Genomic DNA, 20,224 nt, shown 5'->3' on the forward strand with positions numbered 1-20,224 from the left:
TCACTTGCCTTGCTCCTGTGCCAGCTCTTTGAAAGGGCGATTAATTTAGATCCAGGCCAGTCTTTTCCCCGCATAACTCTACAAATTAGAAGCATGTCCAATTGTCCTGCGAGTGAAAAGTTTGCTTTTCTTCATTTGTCATCCTCCCGCCTCGTTGTTCAGCAACCAATAATTGTGTTTATATAGCACCTTTAACCTTGTGAATGTCCCAAGGCACTTCTTCATTTCCAAATTTTGACACTGAGCCACATAGAGATTCACGGGTGGTGATCAGACACTTAGAGGTCAGCAAGTTTGACAAAGGCTACTGGTTAAATTTCCTTTGCATTCAGTCAGTGAGTGTGAGCATCATTGGCTAGGCCGACATTAATTGCCCGTCCCTAATTGCCTTTGAGACGATGATGGCAAACCATCCTCTTGGGCGACATAGTGGCACAGTGGCTTGCACTGCTGCTTCACAGCGCCAGGGACCCAGATTCAAATCCAGGCTTGGATCACTGTCTGTGTGGAGTTTGCACATTCTCCCCGTGTCTGCGTGGGTTTCCTCCGGGTGCTCCGGTTTCCTCCTACATTCTCAAAGACGTGCTGGTTAGGTGCATTGACCCGAACAGGTGCCGGACTGTGGCAACTAGGGGAATTTCACAGTAACTTCATTGCAGTGTTAATGTAAGCCTTACTTGTGACTACTAATAAATAACTTTAAACTGAACCATTGCATTCCATCTGGTGTGGGTACACCTATTATCCTGTTAGGGAGAGAGTTCCAAGAGTTTGACCCAGTGATGAGAAATAAATGGCAATATATTTCCATGTCAAGGTGATGTATGATCTGCAGATGCTGGTGTCCCCATCTGTCTGCTGGTCTTGTCCTTCTAGCAGATCGAGGTTGACCAGCTCTGTGGTGTCAGGAGGTGAGTCACTTGCAATAGAGTTGATCTTTAATTGGAATGTTCCTGTGTTGTAACTGGTGTTTGGGGGAATTCATTGCAAAGTGCAACCTTTTGTGGAACTGACATGTGGCCTTGGAAATGATCTGGATGTGTATCCAACATCGATGGTAGTCATGATGAGGAAATGCTGGTGTTGGACTGGGGTAAACACAGTAAGAGTTTTAACAACACCAGGTTAAAGCCCAACAGGTTTATTTGATAGTTTGCATTTGCTACCAAATAAACCTGTTGGACTTTAACCTGGTATTGTTAAAACTCTTACTGTGCATACAGCGCCAGCTGGTGGAGAGAGGGGGCATAGCAGAGCAGGTTCCTTGCTCCTCTGATGCAATTCTCAACTGAGTCCTCAATCGTTCACTCAGCTTTTGTTGTGAGCGGCGAAGCTATGGCTTTTGCCTTTCTTGAATATTGTTTGCCAGAGACTTTCTGCGGGCTTGTCCGTGGCGGTTTCAGGTATTCAGACCTCTGATTCAGCACAACTCCCTCCATGGGAGATATTTGATGTCTGAAAAAGCAGCAGGAAGTCCTTCAGCCAAGAATTCTTGCTGAGATGTGCGGAGTCCAAAGCAGGTAGGTTTACTTGAAATACATTAGAGTCACTGTGCACAAAGAGAAATAAAGAATGGGGCATGGAATTAAGGGAGCGACGTTAGAAAAACAAGAAAGCTTAAAGAAAGTTATTTAATTTTTTGAAAAGACCTCTGCAACATTAGATTTTGTCTGAGGGAATGAGATTCCACACTTATAAAATTATTTTTACCAAGGCCTTGAAAGTAATTTGGCAATAATTTTTACTTCCTGAACCACTGAAAACCACTAATTACACCAGTCCTAGGCTTTTCATCTGGTTTTAATACAAGACTAGTGGGTAATTACCCCAAATTCACACCAGTATAGTGATTCTGTGCAGATTCCAATGGAGCCTGTAAAGCAGACCGTTAAATGTCCTGATTTTTGCTTTTCATTGCCCACGCCCGTGAGCCAGAGGTTGCTAGGTCATTTCAGATAAAAGCAAATTACTGCGGAATCTGAAACAAAAACAGAAAATGATGGAAAATCTCATCAGGTCTGACAGCATCTGTGGAGAGAGAATAGAGCTAGCGAAGATTCATCCAGACGCGAAATGTTGGCTCTGTTCTCTCTCCACAGTTGCTGTCAGACCGGCTGAGATTTTCCAGCGTTTTCTTGTTTTGCTACAACCAGTGTCCTATTGTGTAGTAATGATGACAACCTCGCTGTAATTAGGGCAGCAAAACATGGGTCATTGTATTTTTCTTATGACTTTGTCAAGGGCTTACAACTTTATCTTGCCCATTTATTGACAAATCACAACAACCGACTCAAGAACAGCTTCTTCCCTGCTGCCATCAGACGTTTGAATGGACCTACCTCACACTAATTAATCTTTCTCTACACCCTAGCTATGACTGTAACACATTCTGCAGTCTCTCGTTTCCTTCTCTCTGAACAGTATGCTTTGTCTGAATAGTGCGCAAGAAATAATACTTTTCAGTGTATACTAATACATAGTCATAGAGGTGAACTGCATGGAAACAGGCCCTTCAGCCCAACTTGTCCATGCTGTCCTTTTTTAAACCCCTAAGCTAGACCCAATTGCCCGCATTTGGCCCATATCACTCTATACCCATTTTACCCATGTAACTGTCTAAATGCTTTTTAAAAGACAAAATTGCACCCACCTCTACTACTACCTCTGGCAGCTTGTTCCAGACACTCACCACCCTCTGTATGGAAAAAATTGCCCCTCTGGACACTTCTGTGTATTCCCCCTGTCACCTTAAACCTATGCCCTCTAGTTTTAGACTCCCCTTTCCCTTTGGGAAAATATATTAACTATACATGTGACAATAATAAATTAGTGGGTATTCTGAGGGAAGCAGCGAGCATGATTATAGCAGAGACCGAGAGTGAGGCAACTGCAAGGAAAAATTCAATGGAGTGAAAAGTAAGAATTTGTGGGATTTGAGGCTGGAGAGGTTTCTTGAGAGAGGATTTTTTTTCTAGCTGTTGGGCTGGCCAGATGGACTGCAGATGTCTCTCCCAGTTCTGCACAGCACCACATAATTGAGTGTGTCATCGCCAGTCCATGCTGGGAATGCCTATAGGTGTGATGAAAACTGGTTGAGTCCAACAGTTTGAGACAAGTGAAATATTTGAAGGTTTTATTTATTTATTCATGGACGTGGGCCTCACTGGCTATGCCAGCATTTATTGTCCACCTTTAATTGCCCTTAAGAAGGTGGTGCTGAGCCACCACCTTGAACTGTAGTCCATGTGGTGTAGGTACACCTACAGTGCAGCTCGGGAGGAAGTTCCAGGATTTTGGCCTGGCGACAGTGAAGGATCGGCGATTTATTTCCAAGTCAGGATGCTGAGTGATTTAAAGGGGAACTTGCAGGTGGCGTTTATGACATTTCTAACCTGGCACAGCTTGGCATAAATAAAACCCACTTGAGGGGCACATTTTTCTTAATTAGTTGGGCAGCACGGTAGCACAGTGGTTAGCACTGCTGCTTCACAGCTCCAGGGACCGGGGTTCGATTCCTGGCTTGGGTCACTGTCTGTGTGGAGTTTGCACATTCTCCTCGTGTCTGCGTGGGTTTCCTCCGGGTGCTCCGGTTTCCTCCCACAGACCAAAGATGCGCGAGTTAGGTTGATTGGCCATGCTAAATTGCCCTTAGTGTCCTGGGATGCGTAGGTTAGAGGGATTAGTGGGTAAATATGTAGGGATATGGGGGTAGGGCCTGGGTGGGATTGTGGTCGGTGCAGACTCGATGGGCCTAATGGCCTCTTTCTGTGCTGTAGGGTTTCTAAGATTTCTTTCTTCTAAGAGTTTTTGAAGCAGTTTAGCTTTGCACCAAAACTGTAGTTCCAGTCTTGATCCCGCTTGAATCTGGAATAAAGTGCGTCACCCGATTTCCAAAGGAAGCTGTGTTGGTAATCTCTGGAGAAGGCAGGCTCACTCCCCCGTCTCCCAGTTAGCGTTAGTGCACTCCTCAGTCTCTCAGTTTCTGCTTTTCTCCAATACTAATCTTGTGCTGTGTGTTTTGGCAAGCAGCCAGCCATTTAAACTTTGGGATTGAATCCCTTTCAGTTTAATTTAATTCCAATTTAAGGTAATTGGCAAAGGAAATCGGAAAAGAGAATTGTTTTTACGCAGTGAGTTATGACCGAAAGGGCATCGGAAACAGGTTAAATAATAACTTTGAAAAGGGAACTTGGTAAATACTTAGAGGGGAAAGAAGTTGTAGGGCTATGGGGAAAGTTCATGAGAGTGAGACTCATTGGATAGCTCTTTCTAAGAGTCAACACAGGCGCAATAGGCCACATGGTGACCTGCTGTGCTGAATGATTCTTTGATTCTTTTCTATACATCAGATTCCACAATTCCTCACCAAAATTCCTTAATTTATTATAATGCCAGAGTGATGTCAAACGTGATTCCGAATTGGCGGTGCAGGTACCTCAGTGTGTTTGAATTGGAAACCATACCGTCACTGGGATTTCAATTAAGTGTGTGAGTGAGTGTGCATAACTTTTGTGTACTCTGATTATATATAACTGTGCAGTTATAGATTGTGTCTGTTTAAACACAGGCTGTGACTTCAGAGTCAGAGAGATTCCTGAGCTGGGAAGCATGAGGGCACTGATGAGAGCACAATGGATTCAGCATCGCGTGGTCCTTGCATGGTGTGGGCCTCCAAGAGATTTTCAGTTATACATTGGTAGTGTGCCTAGTTACAACACTAACTAGCATTACTAATGGCAATCCTCTGTTTAATACTCGACTGAAGTAGCAGAAAAATTAGTTCAGTTCACACGTGCAGTCTCCACTCTGAGTAGTTTTATCGTTGCCACAAGCCTGTGATGCTGTCGGTACAGGGAATTAATTTGAGAGAGAAAGCAATCTAAATTTATCCACATGAAATCAACATGAAGGTAATTGACAAAGAAACCAGAAGAAAAACAGGATTGTTTAAAAAAATTAGAACAGCGAATTGTGATCTGGAGCAGCCTGAAAGGATGATGGAAGCAGATTCAATAGAACTTTCAAAGCTGAATTGGGTCTGTAGACTTGAAAAGGGAAAAAAAAGGCAATGCAATAGGGAAAAGGAAAGAGCAAGGCAAAGTGGGGATAATTGGACAGCTGTTTCAAATAGCTGACACAAGCATGGATCGTACAGCCTCCTGGGCTGTTTGATCCTGAGAAATGGGTAATTAGGATTGCTGATCTGGATTGACTGTTGGGAGAATGTCTTTTTAAAATGCGGTTTTTGCTTGTGGACAATCACCGTCTAATCCTAGGAATTGTTAACGGAACTCTCTTCTTGGACAGGTTTCACGGACTTACTGTTGTGGCACGTACAGAGCTGGTCCAATGAGACAGATCAGCTTGGTGGGAGCAGTGGATGAAGAGGTTGGAGATTACTTCCCCGAATTTCTTGACATGTTGGAAGACTCTCCGTTTTTGAAAGTAAGTGCGCAGACTTGGATCGGTCAGTGGCCAGGGGTTCACGCAATGTTTGTTCACGTTGTGAAGCAGGATGCTGCTGCGTCCCGACGTTGTTTGTGGAACACCCAGTTCTGGCGCTTTTGCCTGAACATTGTGGGGCCAATTCCCACTCCTGAGACATGAGCCCATGATCCAGGCTGATGTTCCCGGTGTAGTGCGGAATGAGTGCTGCCCTGTCAGAGTACCGTCTTTCAGGCAAGATTCTACAGAGGCCATCTGTATACCGTCAAGGGGCCGTGAAAAAATGAAAATCCTATTGCTTTATTTCAGTGATTTAGGAAGGGATCTAGCACAGATGATTTGGTATGGTGGAGCAGTAATGAAACAACAAAAGGCTTTCAATGAAGAGACAATTCAGACACGAACAGCATGTTCCTTTGAAGGGAATAAGTAGAGAACATCCATACCTAATGTTCCCTGGGTAACACAGGAAATAAAAGTTAAAATATAGCTGCAAAAGGAGGCTTATGACAAATGTCAGGAGCAAGATTCCTGCGATAACCAGGACGATTATGGAAGTACAGGAGGAAATTGAGAAGGTTCGTACAGGCAGTAAAGATGTTATGACACAATATTGGCAAATAACAATAAATTAACCCGATAGAGATGTATAAGATTGGGGGGCACGAAGGCAGGATTTCCATTAGTAGAGGGGTCAGTAACTGGGGGACGTACATTTAAGGTAAGATGTAGAAGACTAAGAGAGGAGTTAAGGAGAAACCTTTTCACCCAGACGGGTGGGGTGGAGGGGGGGGGGGGGGGGTGGATCTGGAACTCTCTGCTGGCTGAGTCAGAAACTCTCGTAATATTTAAGTATTTCGATATTCACGTGCACTGTCACAACCTCCAGGGCCATGGGCCAAGCACTAGAAAATGGGATTAGTGCAAGTCAGCTCTTTGTTGACCGGCATGGACAGGATAGGCCGAACGACCGCCTACTAACCTATGAAATCCTGAAATATTTATAAATCTATATTGTACAAGAGGTTTGCAAAGGAAAAAAGTGAGATCTACGAAGGACTCGAAGGGTAATCTCCATGTAGAGGCAGATGACATGAGTATTAAATGGGTGATTTGTCCAGTCTTCAAAAAGCAAGCGGATGATATGAAGATTACGTGGACAGGATACTAATAGGTAGAGAAGTCTGCTAAACTGATTAGCATCACTGAAAGTTGCTCGGTCAGCTGGTCCAGATGGAATACATCCAAGGCTGCTGGACGAAACAAAGGTAGAAATCACCAGAGGCATTGGTCAGAATTTTCAAATCCTCATGGATGCATTTGACAAAATGCCAAACAGGGACTCAGAATATCAAAGCCCATGAAATTAGAGAGAGATAGTATGGATACAAAGTTGGCTCCGTGGTAGGAAGCAAAGAGTGACGGTGGATCGATGTGTTCACAGTGAGGGGGTGATGGTGGATTGATGTGTTCACAGTGAGGGGGTGATGGTGGATTGATGTGTTCAGTGAGGGGGTGATGGTGGATTGATGTGTTCACAGTGAGGGGGTGATGGTGGATTGATGTGTTCAGTGAGGGGGTGACGGTGGATAGATGTGTTCAGTGAGGGGGTGATGGTGGATTGATGTGTTCACAGTGAGGGGGTGACGGTGGATAGATGTGTTCACAGTGAGGGGGTGATGGTGGATTGATGTGTTCAGTGAGGGGGTGACGGTAGATTGATGTGTTCACAGTGAGGGGGTGACGGTGGATAGATGTGTTCACAGTGAGGGGGTGACGGTGGATCGATGTGTTCAGTGAGGGGGTGACGGTAGATTGATGTGTTCACAGTGAGGGGGTGATGGTGGATAGATGTGTTCACAGTGAGGGGGTGACGGTGGATTGATGTGTTCACAGTGAGGGGGTGACGGTGGATCGATGTGTTCAGTGAGGGGGTAACGGTAGATTGATGTGTTCACAGTGAGGGGGTGACGGTGGATTGATGTGTTCAGTGAGGGGGTGATGGTGGATTGATGTGTTCAGTGAGGGGGTGACGGTGGATAGATGTGTTCAGTGAGGGGGTGATGGTGGATTGATGTGTTCACAGTGAGGGGGTGACGGTGGATAGATGTGTTCACAGTGAGGGGGTGATGGTGGATTGATGTGTTCAGTGAGGGGGTGACGGTAGATTGATGTGTTCACAGTGAGGGGGTGACGGTGGATAGATGTGTTCACAGTGAGGGGGTGACGGTGGATCGATGTGTTCAGTGAGGGGGTGACGGTAGATTGATGTGTTCACAGTGAGGGGGTGATGGTGGATAGATGTGTTCACAGTGAGGGGGTGACGGTGGATTGATGTGTTCACAGTGAGGGGGTGATGGTGGATAGATGTGTTCACAGTGAGGGGGTGACGGTGGATTGATGTGTTCACAGTGAGGGGGTGACGGTGGATCGATGTGTTCAGTGAGGGGGTAACGGTAGATTGATGTGTTCACAGTGAGGGGGTGACGGTGGATTGATGTGTTCAGTGAGGGGGTGATGGTGGATTGATGTGTTCAGTGAGGGGGTGATGGTGGATTGATGTGTTCAGTGAGGGGGTGATGGTGGATTGATGTGTTCACAGTGAGGGGGTGATGGTGGATTGATGTGTTCACAGTGAGGGGGTGACGGTGGATTGATGTGTTCACAGTGAGGGGGTGATGGTGGATTGATGTGTTCACAGTGAGGGGGTGATGGTGGATTGATGTGTTCAGTGAGGGGGTGACGGTGGATCGATGTGTTCACAGTGAGGGGGTGACGGTGGATCGATGTGTTCACAGTGAGGGGGTGACGGTGGATCGATGTGTTCACAGTGAGGGGGTGATGGTGGATCGATGTGTTCACAGTGAGGGGGTGATGGTGGATTGATGTGTTCAGTGAGGGGGTGATGGTGGATTGATGTGTTCACAGTGAGGGGGTGATGGTGGATTGATGTGTTCACAGTGAGGGGGTGACGGTGGATCGATGTGTTCACAGTGAGGGGGTGATGGTGGATCGATGTGTTCACAGTGAGGGGGTGACGGTGGATCGATGTGTTCACAGTGAGGGGGTGATGGTGGATCGATGTGTTCACAGTGAGGGGGTGATGGTGGATTGATGTGTTCAGTGAGGGGGTGATGGTGGATTGATGTGTTCACAGTGAGGGGGTGACGGTGGATTGATGTGTTCAGTGAGGGGGTGATGGTGGATCGATGTGTTCACAGTGAGGGGGTGATGGTGGATTGATGTGTTCACAGTGAGGGGGTGATGGTGGATCGATGTGTTCAGTGAGGGGGTAACGGTAGATTGAGGTGTTCACAGTGAGGGGGTGACGGTGGATTGATGTGTTCAGTGAGGGGGTGATGGTGGATTGATGTGTTCAGTGAGGGGGTGATGGTGGATTGATGTGTTCACAGTGAGGGGGTGATGGTGGATTGATGTGTTCACAGTGAGGGGGTGATGGTGGATTGATGTGTTCAGTGAGGGGGTGACGGTGGATCGATGTGTTCACAGTGAGGGGGTGACGGTGGATCGATGTGTTCACAGTGAGGGGGTGATGGTGGATTGATGTGTTCAGTGAGGGGGTGACGGTGGATCGATGTGTTCACAGTGAGGGGGTGACGGTGGATCGATGTGTTCACAGTGAGGGGGTGATGGTGGATTGATGTGTTCACAGTGAGGGGGTGACGGTGGATCGATGTGTTCACAGTGAGGGGGTGATGGTGGATTGATGTGTTCACAGTGAGGGGGTGATGGTGGATTGATGTGTTCACAGTGAGGGGGTGACGGTGGATTGATGTGTTCAGTGAGGGGGTGATGGTGGATCGATGTGTTCACAGTGAGGGGGTGACGGTGGATTGATGTGTTCAGTGAGGGGGTGATGGTGGATTGATGTGTTCACAGTGAGGGGGTGATGGTGGATTGATGTGTTCAGTGAGGGGGTGATGGTGGATCGATGTGTTCACAGTGAGGGGGTGACGGTGGATCGATGTGTTCACAGTGAGGGGGTGATGGTGGATTGATGTGTTCAGTGAGGGGGTGATGGTGGATTGATGTGTTCACAGTGAGGGGGTGACGGTGGATTGATGTGTTCACAGTGAGGGGGTGATGGTGGATTGATGTGTTCACAGTGAGGGGGTGATGGTGGATTGATGTGTTCAGTGAGGGGGTGACGGTGGATCGATGTGTTCACAGTGAGGGGGTGACGGTGGATCGATGTGTTCAGTGAGGGGGTGATGGTGGATTGATGTGTTCAGTGAGGGGGTGATGGTGGATTGATGTGTTCACAGTGAGGGGGTGACGGTGGATTGATGTGTTCACAGTGAGGGGGTGATGGTGGATTGATGTGTTCACAGTGAGGGGGTGATGGTGGATTGATGTGTTCACAGTGAGGGGGTGATGGTGGATTGATGTGTTCAGTGAGGGGGTGACGGTGGATCGATGTGTTCACAGTGAGGGGGTGACGGTGGATCGATGTGTTCACAGTGAGGGGGTGATGGTGGATCGATGTGTTCACAGTGAGGGGGTGACGGTGGATCGATGTGTTCACAGTGAGGGGGTGATGGTGGATTGATGTGTTCACAGTGAGGGGGTGACGGTGGATTGATGTGTTCAGTGAGGGGGTGACGGTGGATTGATGTGTTCAGTGAGGGGGTGATGGTGGATCGATGTGTTCAGTGAGGGGGTAACGGTAGATTGATGTGTTCACAGTGAGGGGGTGATGGTGGATTGATGTGTTCACAGTGAGGGGGTGACGGTGGATCGATGTGTTCAGTGAGGGGGTGATGGTAGATTGATGTGTTCAGTGAGGGGGTGATGGTGGATAAATGTGTTCAGTGAGGGGGTGATGGTGGATAAATGTGTTCAGTGAGGGGGTGATGGAGTGCTGTGACGTAGGGAAGTGTGAAGTGGTACACTTTGCCTTGAATATACTTAGTGACTGAGCATTCACAACACTTTGCGGGAGGAAATTCCAAAGATTCACAACCCTTTGAGTGAAGAAATTAGTCCTAATCTCAGTCCTAAATGATGACCCCTTGTCCTGAGACTGTGCACATGTTGGAGAGATTCTCCAGCCAGAGGAAACAGCTCCAGGCATCTACCCCGTCACACCCACTCAGTCTTGTATCCCAATGAGATCACCTCTCATTCTTCAAAACTCCAGAAAGTATGGACCCATTTTGCTCTGTTTCTCCTCATCCCAGGGATCGATCTAATGAAACCTTCATTGCACCAAGCGAAGTATATCCTTCATTTCTTGGATGCGGAGATGAAAACTACATGATGTAGGCAACAATTGCAGCAGGTGTTCCTTACTCTTGTACTCTAGCTGCTTTGCAATAAACACCAACATACCATTTGATTCCGAATTGCTTGTTGTACCTGCATATTAAATTTCTGTTGCTCTGAAGCCAGGAAGAGATTTAAAAACTTCATTGAGTGAGTTCTCATCATCGGGAATGTACTGCCTGAGTGGAAGGTCGAAGCAGCTTCACTCGCAACTTTCAAAAGGGAATTACAGCACAGACAGACCATTCAGCCCAACTGGTCCATGCTAGTGCTTATGTTCCCCATAAAGTTGATGAAGTTGCATGGTTATTGGAAGAGTGCAGAGGGGTGGGGCTAATTGGCTAGCTCCTTCAGAGAACTGACTTGCACGTGATGGGCCGAATGGTCTGCTCTGCTTTATGATTCTGTGAAATCAAGTCTTATTGGCCATCCCAAATTGTTTGGAGTAATTTTTGCTGTCTCCCTTTACCCAGATGACATTGCCATGGGGCACCCTGTCCAACCTTCAGCTGCACTGCCGATCGCAGAGTGATGATGGCCCCATAATGTGGGTGAGGCCTGGCGAGCAGATGATTCCGACTGCAGACATGCCAAAGTCCCCCTTCAAGAGACGACGGTAGGAAACGCCTTGAGATGTATCTACGTTGAGCGGCATTGGAATGAGTGATAAACTCAACCATGACCATTCCCATTCTTGTGCAGGTCGATGAATGAAATCAAGAATCTCCAGTATCTACCTCGGGCCAGCGAGCCTCGTGAAATACTCTTTGAAGACAGGACACGAGCCCATGCAGACCATGTGGGTCAAGGCTTCGACTGGAAGAGCACAGCAGCAGTCGGTGTGCTGAAGGCAGTCCAGTACGGAGAGTGGTGAGGAAATTGTAACATGCGTGTATGACTGACTTGGCATCCACACATATTTATACATGTGTTCACCAGCTTCCCTTAAACTCTGACTCAAGAACAGCTTCTTTCCTGCTGCTATCAAACTTTTGAATGGTCCCATCACATATTAAGCTGGTCTTTCTCTTCACCCTAACAGTAACTGCAACATTATATTTTGCACCCTATCCTTTCCTTCTCCCCTGTGTACTCTATGGTATGTTCTGTCTGTATAGCGCAAAAGAAACAATACTTCTCACTGTATCCTCATGCATGTGACAATAAATCGATTCGATTCCATTCATCTCCTACCAACCCCCATCCACTCAATCAGACCAGCTCCAGTGATCTGTATTCTCATCATCTCAATCCAAGTCAAATCTGTCTGATCATTTCCAACTACCCTCCACTCATCCTCCTTCCATCTTCCAGCACCACTTCTGTCCATTCATTCTTGCTGCTGCCCCCTCTGGCACCGTGGCACTCTGAGGAAACTGTTGTAGAATTATCTAACGCTAATTTTTCTTGGTGTCAGTGTCGTATTCTTAAATTCTTAATTATTGTGCTTTTTCTTAGTCCACTCCCTCCATGCACCGCGGCACAGTGGTTAGCACTGCTGCCTCACAGCGCCAAGGACCTGGGTTCGATTCCCGGCTTGGGTCACTGTCTGTGTAGAGTTTGTGCATTCTCCCCGTGTCTGCGTGGGTTTCCTCCGGCTGCTCCGGTTTCCAAAGATGTGCGAGTTAGTCCAAAGATGTACAGGTTAGGTGGGTTGGCCATGCTGAATTGCCCCTTAGTGTCCGGGGGACTCGCTAGGGTAAATGCATAGGGTTATGGGGATAGGGCCTGGGTGGACTTGGGGTCAGTGCAGACCCGATGGGCTGAATGGCCTCCTTCTGCACCATGATTCTCTTCCCAGTTGATCGTTTGTCCTGAAAGTAAACTGCTTTTATTGAATAGTGTTCGCTAATGCGGAGCAAACAAGTTCTCTCTCATCTCTCAAGACCCAAAGAGAGTCTTCAGCCAATCTGACCTGGTCATCACCTCAAGATTGGAATTTTGCTCAAATCTCACTGAACAAAACTTTTTATTTCTGTTGCCTTTTTGACAGGAGCGACCAGCTTCGGGTAACCAAAGACGTGATCTGTTTTCATGCAGAAGATTTCACTGATGTTGTACAGAGATTACAGTTGGATCTACATGAACCGCCAGTGTCTCAGGTATTGTATTCACTCCTTCCAAGGGTTTAGAATTAGTTTACGTGTAGAGTTGCATGATTGTTTTGGGTGTGGGGATTCTTCATGAATTGGAACCACGTTGAGTTTGCCGTGGTGGATTCTCATAGCTGTGCTTCTGTATTCAGTAGAATCATGACGGAACGACACGATGGCACAGTGGTTAGCACTGCTGCCTCACAGCGCCAGTCCCGACTTGGGTCACCGTCTGTGTGGAGTTTGTACATTCTCCCCATGTCTGCATGGGTTTCCTCCGGGTGCTCCGGTTTCCTCCCACAGTCCAAAGATGTGCCGGTTAGGTTGTGATTGGCCAGGCTAAATTGACCCCAGCAGGGTAAATATGTGGAGTTACGGGAATCCTGGGTGGGATTGTGGTCGGTACAGACTTGATGGGCCTAATGGCCTCCTTCTGCACTGTAGGGATTCTATGGTGTGTATATATGAGATTCTTGAGAGTCTCACACGAGAACGCAGACTACATGCCATTTTTCTGCTGGTTGGGTTGTTTTTTTGTTAACTTATTTGTTCACGGGATGTGGGCATTGCTGGTTGGGCCCAGCATTTATTGCCCATCCCTAACTGCCCTCCATTTCAGAGGGCGTTTGAGAGTCAACCACATTGCTGTGGATCTGAAGTCACATTTAGGCCAGACCAGGTAAGGACGGCAGATTTCCTTCCCTACAAGGCATTAGTGAACCAGATGGGTTTTTGTGATAATCGACAATGGTTTTATGGTCATCAGTAGACTTTTAATTCCAGATTTTTATTGAATTTAAATTTCACCATCTGTCTTGGTGGGATTTAGCCTGGGTCTCCAGAACATTACCCTGCATTTCTGGATTACCAGTCCAGTGACAATACCACTGGGCCACTGCCTCCCCATTGTGGCCAGACATCTCTTGGATTGGCATACATTGATGAAATGGGATACTCATTTATGGTACTGAGTGGGGGAACAGATGTGTTTTTGCCACGGGCACTGAGATGCAGAATTTTCCATGCCCATGAACTCTCTGTGGGAAGCTTAGACAGATATTGAAATGCGTAAGTACGTTTTTAAGGATGTGTTGAATATTCCTGCAATGCCATCCCATTTCCAGCTCAGAAAACAAACAAGTGAAATTGTGGAGTCTCATCTGCAGTGTCTGGGTAAATTGTTAGGAATTTAAAAATAATTTACATTTAATTTTATCTTATTATTTGTCTCTCTTTCTTCTTTTAATCCTGTCTTTCTTGCCCTCATTCATTGTTCCTCAATTTCTCTATCTTAAATCTCATTGATTGAGATTGACTGTTGTCCCTGTCATTCACTAAGATAAAGCGATGAAAGGAATCCACTCCCATCTGACGAAGGAGCAGCGCTCCGAAAGCTAATGACGTTTGCTACCAAATAAACCTGTTGGACTTTAACCTGGTGTTGTTAAAACTCTTACTGTGTTTACCCCAGTCCAACACCGGCATCTCCACATCATTCACTAAGATCCCAGACCCCGTTGCCTTCACTGTGCCTTCAGCAACTTACAAAAGCAAAAAATTGTCAAGCTGTAGATTGTAGGCCATAATCTAATTTAGCAGGGCATATCACGAGTTGCCTACTCCGACAGATCCTGCGCCAGTACCATTTATCGTGAGGGTAAAACGTCAGGTTAATTTCAATATTCCCATTTCTCTTTTTCACAGTGCGTGCAATGGGTGGATGAAGCGAAACTCAACCAATTGCGGCGAGAGGGCATCCGCTACTCGAGGATTCAACTCTCGGACAACGACATATACTTTATTCCTCGAAATGTCATACATCAGTTTAAAACTGTGTCTGCCGTTTGCAGCCTAGCCTGGCACATACGCCTGAAGAGATACCACCAGGAGGAGCCAGAACCACAACCAAACACTGACTCTGACCTTGCTTCTGAAGGGATTAAGACAGAAACTGATGCGAGTTGTTCAGGTGACACAGTAATAGAACCTGAGGTCCAGGCCCAGCTGCCAGTAATACAGGAAGATCACAGTCATCACCCCCAAGATCAGCACGATTTTCCACAATGACGTGTGTACATACTCGACTTTTTAAATAAATATTTTTTCTTTCTTTTTAAACAGGGATGTGAAGTTTTAGTTTTATAAGTTGGCCGGGATTCAAATTTTAGTGAAGAAATCGTGCCGTTCTTAAAGTGTGCTTCTTGCATTGCAGTGACGTTTTAAAGCACTTGGCAAGTGACTGCTGCCGCTGTTTACACAGATATTCGATTCGCTCGTGGGTAGGAATTGGGCTTTTTTTAACCTGACTCTTTAGCTGCAGTCTAATGGCCGTGCTGATCCCAACAGTCAGCTATAGAGAGAAATGGCTGCATAAAGTCGCAGGAGTGCAACCAGCTGTCAATGAAAGGGGTCGATTCCTTTCATCTCTTTATATACTATGTAAAATGATGAATGCCACACTGTTTACTGCCTTTTCACATTCTAATTGCTTGGAGTTATAACCAGAGAATTCACTCAGTGGCGAAACAAGTTGTTTGGAAAGCCCCAGGATATCTGCTGAGCTCTACACAGTAATCGCTTGCCCGTTTTTCCTTCAGGAAGGAAACTTGTCATCCTCGCCCTGTCTGGGGCCCATTTACAAGAATCCAGTCCCATGTCAAGGTGGTTAATTCTCAACGACCCACTGAATTAATCTAGCGTGCCACTCAGTTGCACACAGCTAAAGTAAGCCATGTTGGCCTGGCCACGTTCCACATCCTGAGAATAAATAACATTTATAAATACAAGAAAAATAACTAAACGATGGATGTTGCTGCTCGGAGGTTAGAAACATAGAAAATAGGAGCAGGAGGAGGCCATTCGGCCCTTCCAGCCTGCACCACCATTCAATATGATCATGGTTGATCATACACTTTCAATATCCCACTCCTACTTTCTCTCCATACCCCTTGATCCATTTAGCCGCAAGGGCCACATCCAACTCCCTCTTGAACATATCTAATGAACTGACCCCGACAGCTTCCTGTGGTAGAAAATTCCACAGGTTCACAACTCTGAGTGAAGAGGTTCTTCCTCATCTCAGTCCTGAATGGCTTACCCCTTATTCTTAGGCTGTGACCCCTAGTTCTGCACTTCCCCAACACCGGGAACATTCTTCCTGCATCTAGCCTGTCCAGTCTCATCAGGATTTTGTTTCTATGAGATCCCCCCCCTTCATTCTTCTAAATTCCAGTGAGTACGAGCGCAATTGATCCAGCCTCTCTTCATATGACAGTCCTGCCATTCCAGGAATCAGTCTGGTGAACCTTCACTGGACTCCCTCAATAGCAAGAATGTCCTTCCTCAGACTAGGAGACCAAAACTGCACACAATACTCAAGGTGTGACCTCACCAAGGTCCTGAGGTTATTGCTTTGTAATTATCCTTTTGGATATGCCCCAACAGAACCTATTTGCCAATGGGTTATAAAACATTGAAAGTACAGCGCAGAAAAGGGAGCATTGTCCCAGTTGCTCTGCCGGGTTTTATACTCCACATGAGATTCCTCCCACTCTTAACTATCTGTTCCAACCTTTACTTCAAATATAAATTATTCCTTTCTGCCTAAATTATGCATCAAGCTTTTCCATAAGTATGTTGTTGGTCTCTGCTTTAACACTCCATGTGGCAGTGACCTCCACATTTTCATCAGTGTGTGAAGAAATTCCTCCTAAATCCTTTGGTTGCAATGTCATTGATTATCATCCTAGTTCTTATGTTCTTATCATATATTTATGTCCCCTTGTTTTGGACTGTCCCTCAAGTTGGAACAGTTTCTCCATGTCTACTCGAGCGAATCCCCACTTCATTTTCAAAGCACCTATCGGGTCTTTACCAGGGAAAGGAACCCCTACGCTTACTCAATCTTTCCTAAGCGTCACTATAAACCCATTTTTTTTCCTCTTGATTAGACTTTCATGCAGCCACAATGTAAGATGGTGGGAAAGGACCAGCTTCTCCATCGAGTCTGCCTGATTAAGCCCTGGAGCCCTAACCATCATTACTTCCAACACCCACCAGCAGTCTTCCCTGTCAGGGAGCAGATTTAAAAAGAAAGGCCACGGTTAGTTTGGTGGAGGAGGCAGGTGGTGGGTGGAGCACCCACCCCTTTGTACAGTCTAAACTCATCAGGGAGAAGACATTCTATAATGTTTAAACGACTTATTCCACCTACTTTTTGTCTACTGTGATCTCTGCTCCAGCCAGGAATAAGTACAACTCTCTTTTGGAAGTATCCAGCTGGTGTCTTGTCCTGTAGATTCATGATCCTCTGCAAATCAAGAACGTGCTCACATATAACCTGACACTTATCTTGTATACCGTAAAATGCCTGCCTCCCCCAACCCTCCCCAGTCCTTTTAACCTAACATAGCCTATTGTTATGAATTTAATCTATTCCTTCATTCTTTAAACAGTCAGGTTTCTCCCAGTGTGTGTTTTAAGCTTGTCCAGGTAACGCAAGTGTTTTAGATGGTTTCAAATACCGTAAATGAAGAAGGAATGGGAGTAGGCCATTCAGCCCCTCAAGTCTGCTCTGCCAGATTGTGGCTGATCTGATGACCTCAAATCATATCTGACTATCCCTGATAACCTATCACCCCCTTGTATATCAAGCATCCATCCACTTCTGCCTTTAAAATATTCAAAGGCTCTGCTTCCACCACCTCTTGGAAGAGTTCCAAACACTCCATGGCCCTTTTTAAAAACAAGATTGCCTCATCCCAGTTTTAAATGGGAAACCCCGTATTTGTAATCAGTGACCCCCTAGTTATAGCTTCTTCCACAAGAGGAAATACCCTCTCCACATCCACCCTGTTAAAGATCCCTCAGGATCTTGTATCTTTCAATCAATTCACCTCTTGCTCTTCTAAACTCCAGTAGATACAAGCCTAGCCTGTCCAACTTTTCCTCATAAGACAATCCGCGCATTCCAGGTATTAGTCCAGTAAACTCTGCATTGCTAAACTGGCAGTGTTAGTCTAACCCGAGTTCCAGGGCGGCACGGTGGCACAGTGGTTAGAGCTGCTGCCTCAGTGTCAGGAATCCAGGTTCAATTCCCAGTTTGGGTCACTGTCTGTGCGGAGTTTGCACGTTCTCCCCGTGTCTGTGTGGGTTTCCTCCGGGTGCTCCAGTTTCCTCCCGCAGTCCGAAAGACATGCTGGTTAGGTGCATTGGCTTTGCTAAATTCTCCCTCAGTGTACCTGAACAGGCGCCCGAGTGTGGTGACTCGGGGATTTTCACAGTAACTTCCTTGCAGTGTTAATGTAAGCCTACTTGTGACACTAATAAATAAACTTTCACCTCTGCTATGTTTTAGGTGCTGTATGAGATAAAGTCTATCACTTGTCTCAATCCCTACCCATTGGAAATGAATCATTTGATGTTCTGCCAAGTTTCTGCAGTAAGATCAGCTGGGAAAGAGGCATTTTTGTTGGCAGTTTCTCTAGCCCTCTGTTTGAACATGCTGGTTAGGACTGAAATATGACCTTGCTATTTTTTAATTAACCACCGTGCAAATTTCTCCCTTCCCAGCTGTGTTTAGTAACCCATTATTTAACGACCTTGCGGTTGAGAGCTTTGCTGAAGGAAAAAATGTTTAAAACTGTGATAGGGGGCTTTTCAGGGGCCTTGCTGGATCAATGAATTAAGTGGGCAGAATGGCCTCCATCTTGTATGTGATTCTCTTAACAGTCTGCCATAGTGCGAAAACTGGTAAAAATCTTAATATGGCAGTGTGAACCACAGAATCGTACAGTGCAGAAAGTCCCCCGAGTGCTGGAGAGCTTTGGGAACTTTACAGCCGCCCATTGCTGATTTATGTTGTCATCTCTCTGCCCACCATAAGCATTTGGCCTATCGAGTCTGCACCGACACACAAGCAACACCTGACCTTCCACCTAATCCCATTTACCAACACTTGGCCCATAGCCTGGAGATGGAGAAAAATGCAGCGAATCAGCACTTCAGCAAATAGAAACCTGTGTCCATTCAATGCTTGAATACTGTTCCAATACTCTGGGGAGGACACATTCTCCAACTTTCTCATTCATGAGTCGGGTATCCGATGAGCGATCTCTCAAAGCCAGCTTCCGCTCTCGATCAATCCCTCTCTCGTTTTTCTTCTTGATTTATCTTTCACCAATGCTGCTATTTTCAGTTTCTCCAAACTTCCCCCCTCTGTAATTACACCATGCTGTGCCTTTCTCCTCCTCGTAGCTTATTGTGTTGAAACAGAGACTCAGTGCGCTATCTCTGGAACTGGTGAGGCTGATGTTAGGAAGTATTTCATCACACAAAAGGATAGTGGATATCTGGAACTTTCTCTCCCCACCCAACGCTGTTTGAGGCGAGGCACCGGTTGAAAGCTTCAAATTTTTAAAATTTTGGGCAAGGGTTCCGGCACCAAGGGGGATAATTGGAGTTAAGATTCAGATCTAATGAAGCAGCAGAGCAGCCTTGGGGATTGAATGATGACCTCTTATTCCAATATTTTTATCTCCTTTTCCAACTTGCTCTTCCTAGGACCTCAGAACATAGGAACCACGAGCCAGAAAGAAAAGACTAGCTCACTCCTTGGATTGATAAGATGATGGAGTTGTTGACTAGTCACAGTGATCAGTCTCTATAAATTGGTCTACAACAGACTCAGATGTATGAGGAAAGTCCCCCGGGTGCTGGAGAGCTTTGGGAACTTTACAGCCGCCCATTGCTGATTTATGGTGTCATATCTCTGCCCACCATAAGCATTGGCCATTTCTCCTTTGTTTCTTAAATCGTAATAAATGCAGCTTGAACCAGTCGCTGCAAAACCAAGTGGTCAAGTGGAAGGCACCATAATATCAATCGGTGTTGCCCACTGCCAAATTTCTTGCGTCTTTTTTATGCGTCAATTTAATATTGTGCAGAAAATAGCCTAAGGAGCGCAGGGACGCTGGTAATGAAAGCAGTGCCAGACTCAAGTGTGAAGTGTCCTTCCAGTGAGTAACAAACTCTAACTAACCTGATCCCGTGTCTGCTGCCACTGGCTCACTTCAACTAAAGAGGTGGCCACCTCGGAAATAGACTTTTAAAAAATATCTGACCTAGTGCTCATTCAAAATTCTGAGTGATTAAATCAGGAGAAGCTGTTCCCACCTGCTGGAGGGTTGGGTCATGGATTTAAGGTAATTGACAAAAGAGCCAGAGGGAAGATGAAAAAGAATTAAAGTTGTCCTCACATGGTGAGCTGTTGTGATCCGGAATGTGCTGCCTGAGAAGGTGGTGGAAACAAATTTAATAACTTTCAAAATGGAATTGGATGAATACTTGATGGGGAATAATTTCTGGCTCTGTGCTCGAGTTTACAAAGTTCATTTATTTAT

The 20,224-nt window shown here is 46.0% G+C and overlaps 1 protein-coding gene across 4 annotated transcripts in view; it reads left to right on the plus strand.

Annotated features, from left to right (window-relative positions):
• The window catches only part of LOC144511752 (lysine-specific demethylase 9-like), an 85,518-nt gene that overhangs the window by 58,021 nt on the left and 7,273 nt on the right, over positions 1-20,224 (plus strand). For all 4 annotated transcript variants that reach the window (XR_013500903.1, XM_078241989.1, XM_078241987.1 and 1 more), the window contains exons 3-7: positions 5,308-5,445; positions 11,205-11,347; positions 11,434-11,601; positions 12,725-12,833; positions 14,529-14,892. Coding sequence is in view for 3 of the 4 variants with exons in the window: in XM_078241989.1 (XP_078098115.1) it covers positions 5,308-5,445; positions 11,205-11,347; positions 11,434-11,601; positions 12,725-12,833; positions 14,529-14,891 (921 nt within the window). In the remaining variant the exon portion in view is untranslated. The remainder of the gene's footprint in view (positions 1-5,307; positions 5,446-11,204; positions 11,348-11,433; positions 11,602-12,724; positions 12,834-14,528; positions 14,893-20,224) is intronic.

Source organism: Mustelus asterias, chromosome 25 (assembly GCF_964213995.1).
Source record: "Mustelus asterias chromosome 25, sMusAst1.hap1.1, whole genome shotgun sequence".
NCBI lineage: Eukaryota > Metazoa > Chordata > Chondrichthyes > Carcharhiniformes > Triakidae > Mustelus > Mustelus asterias.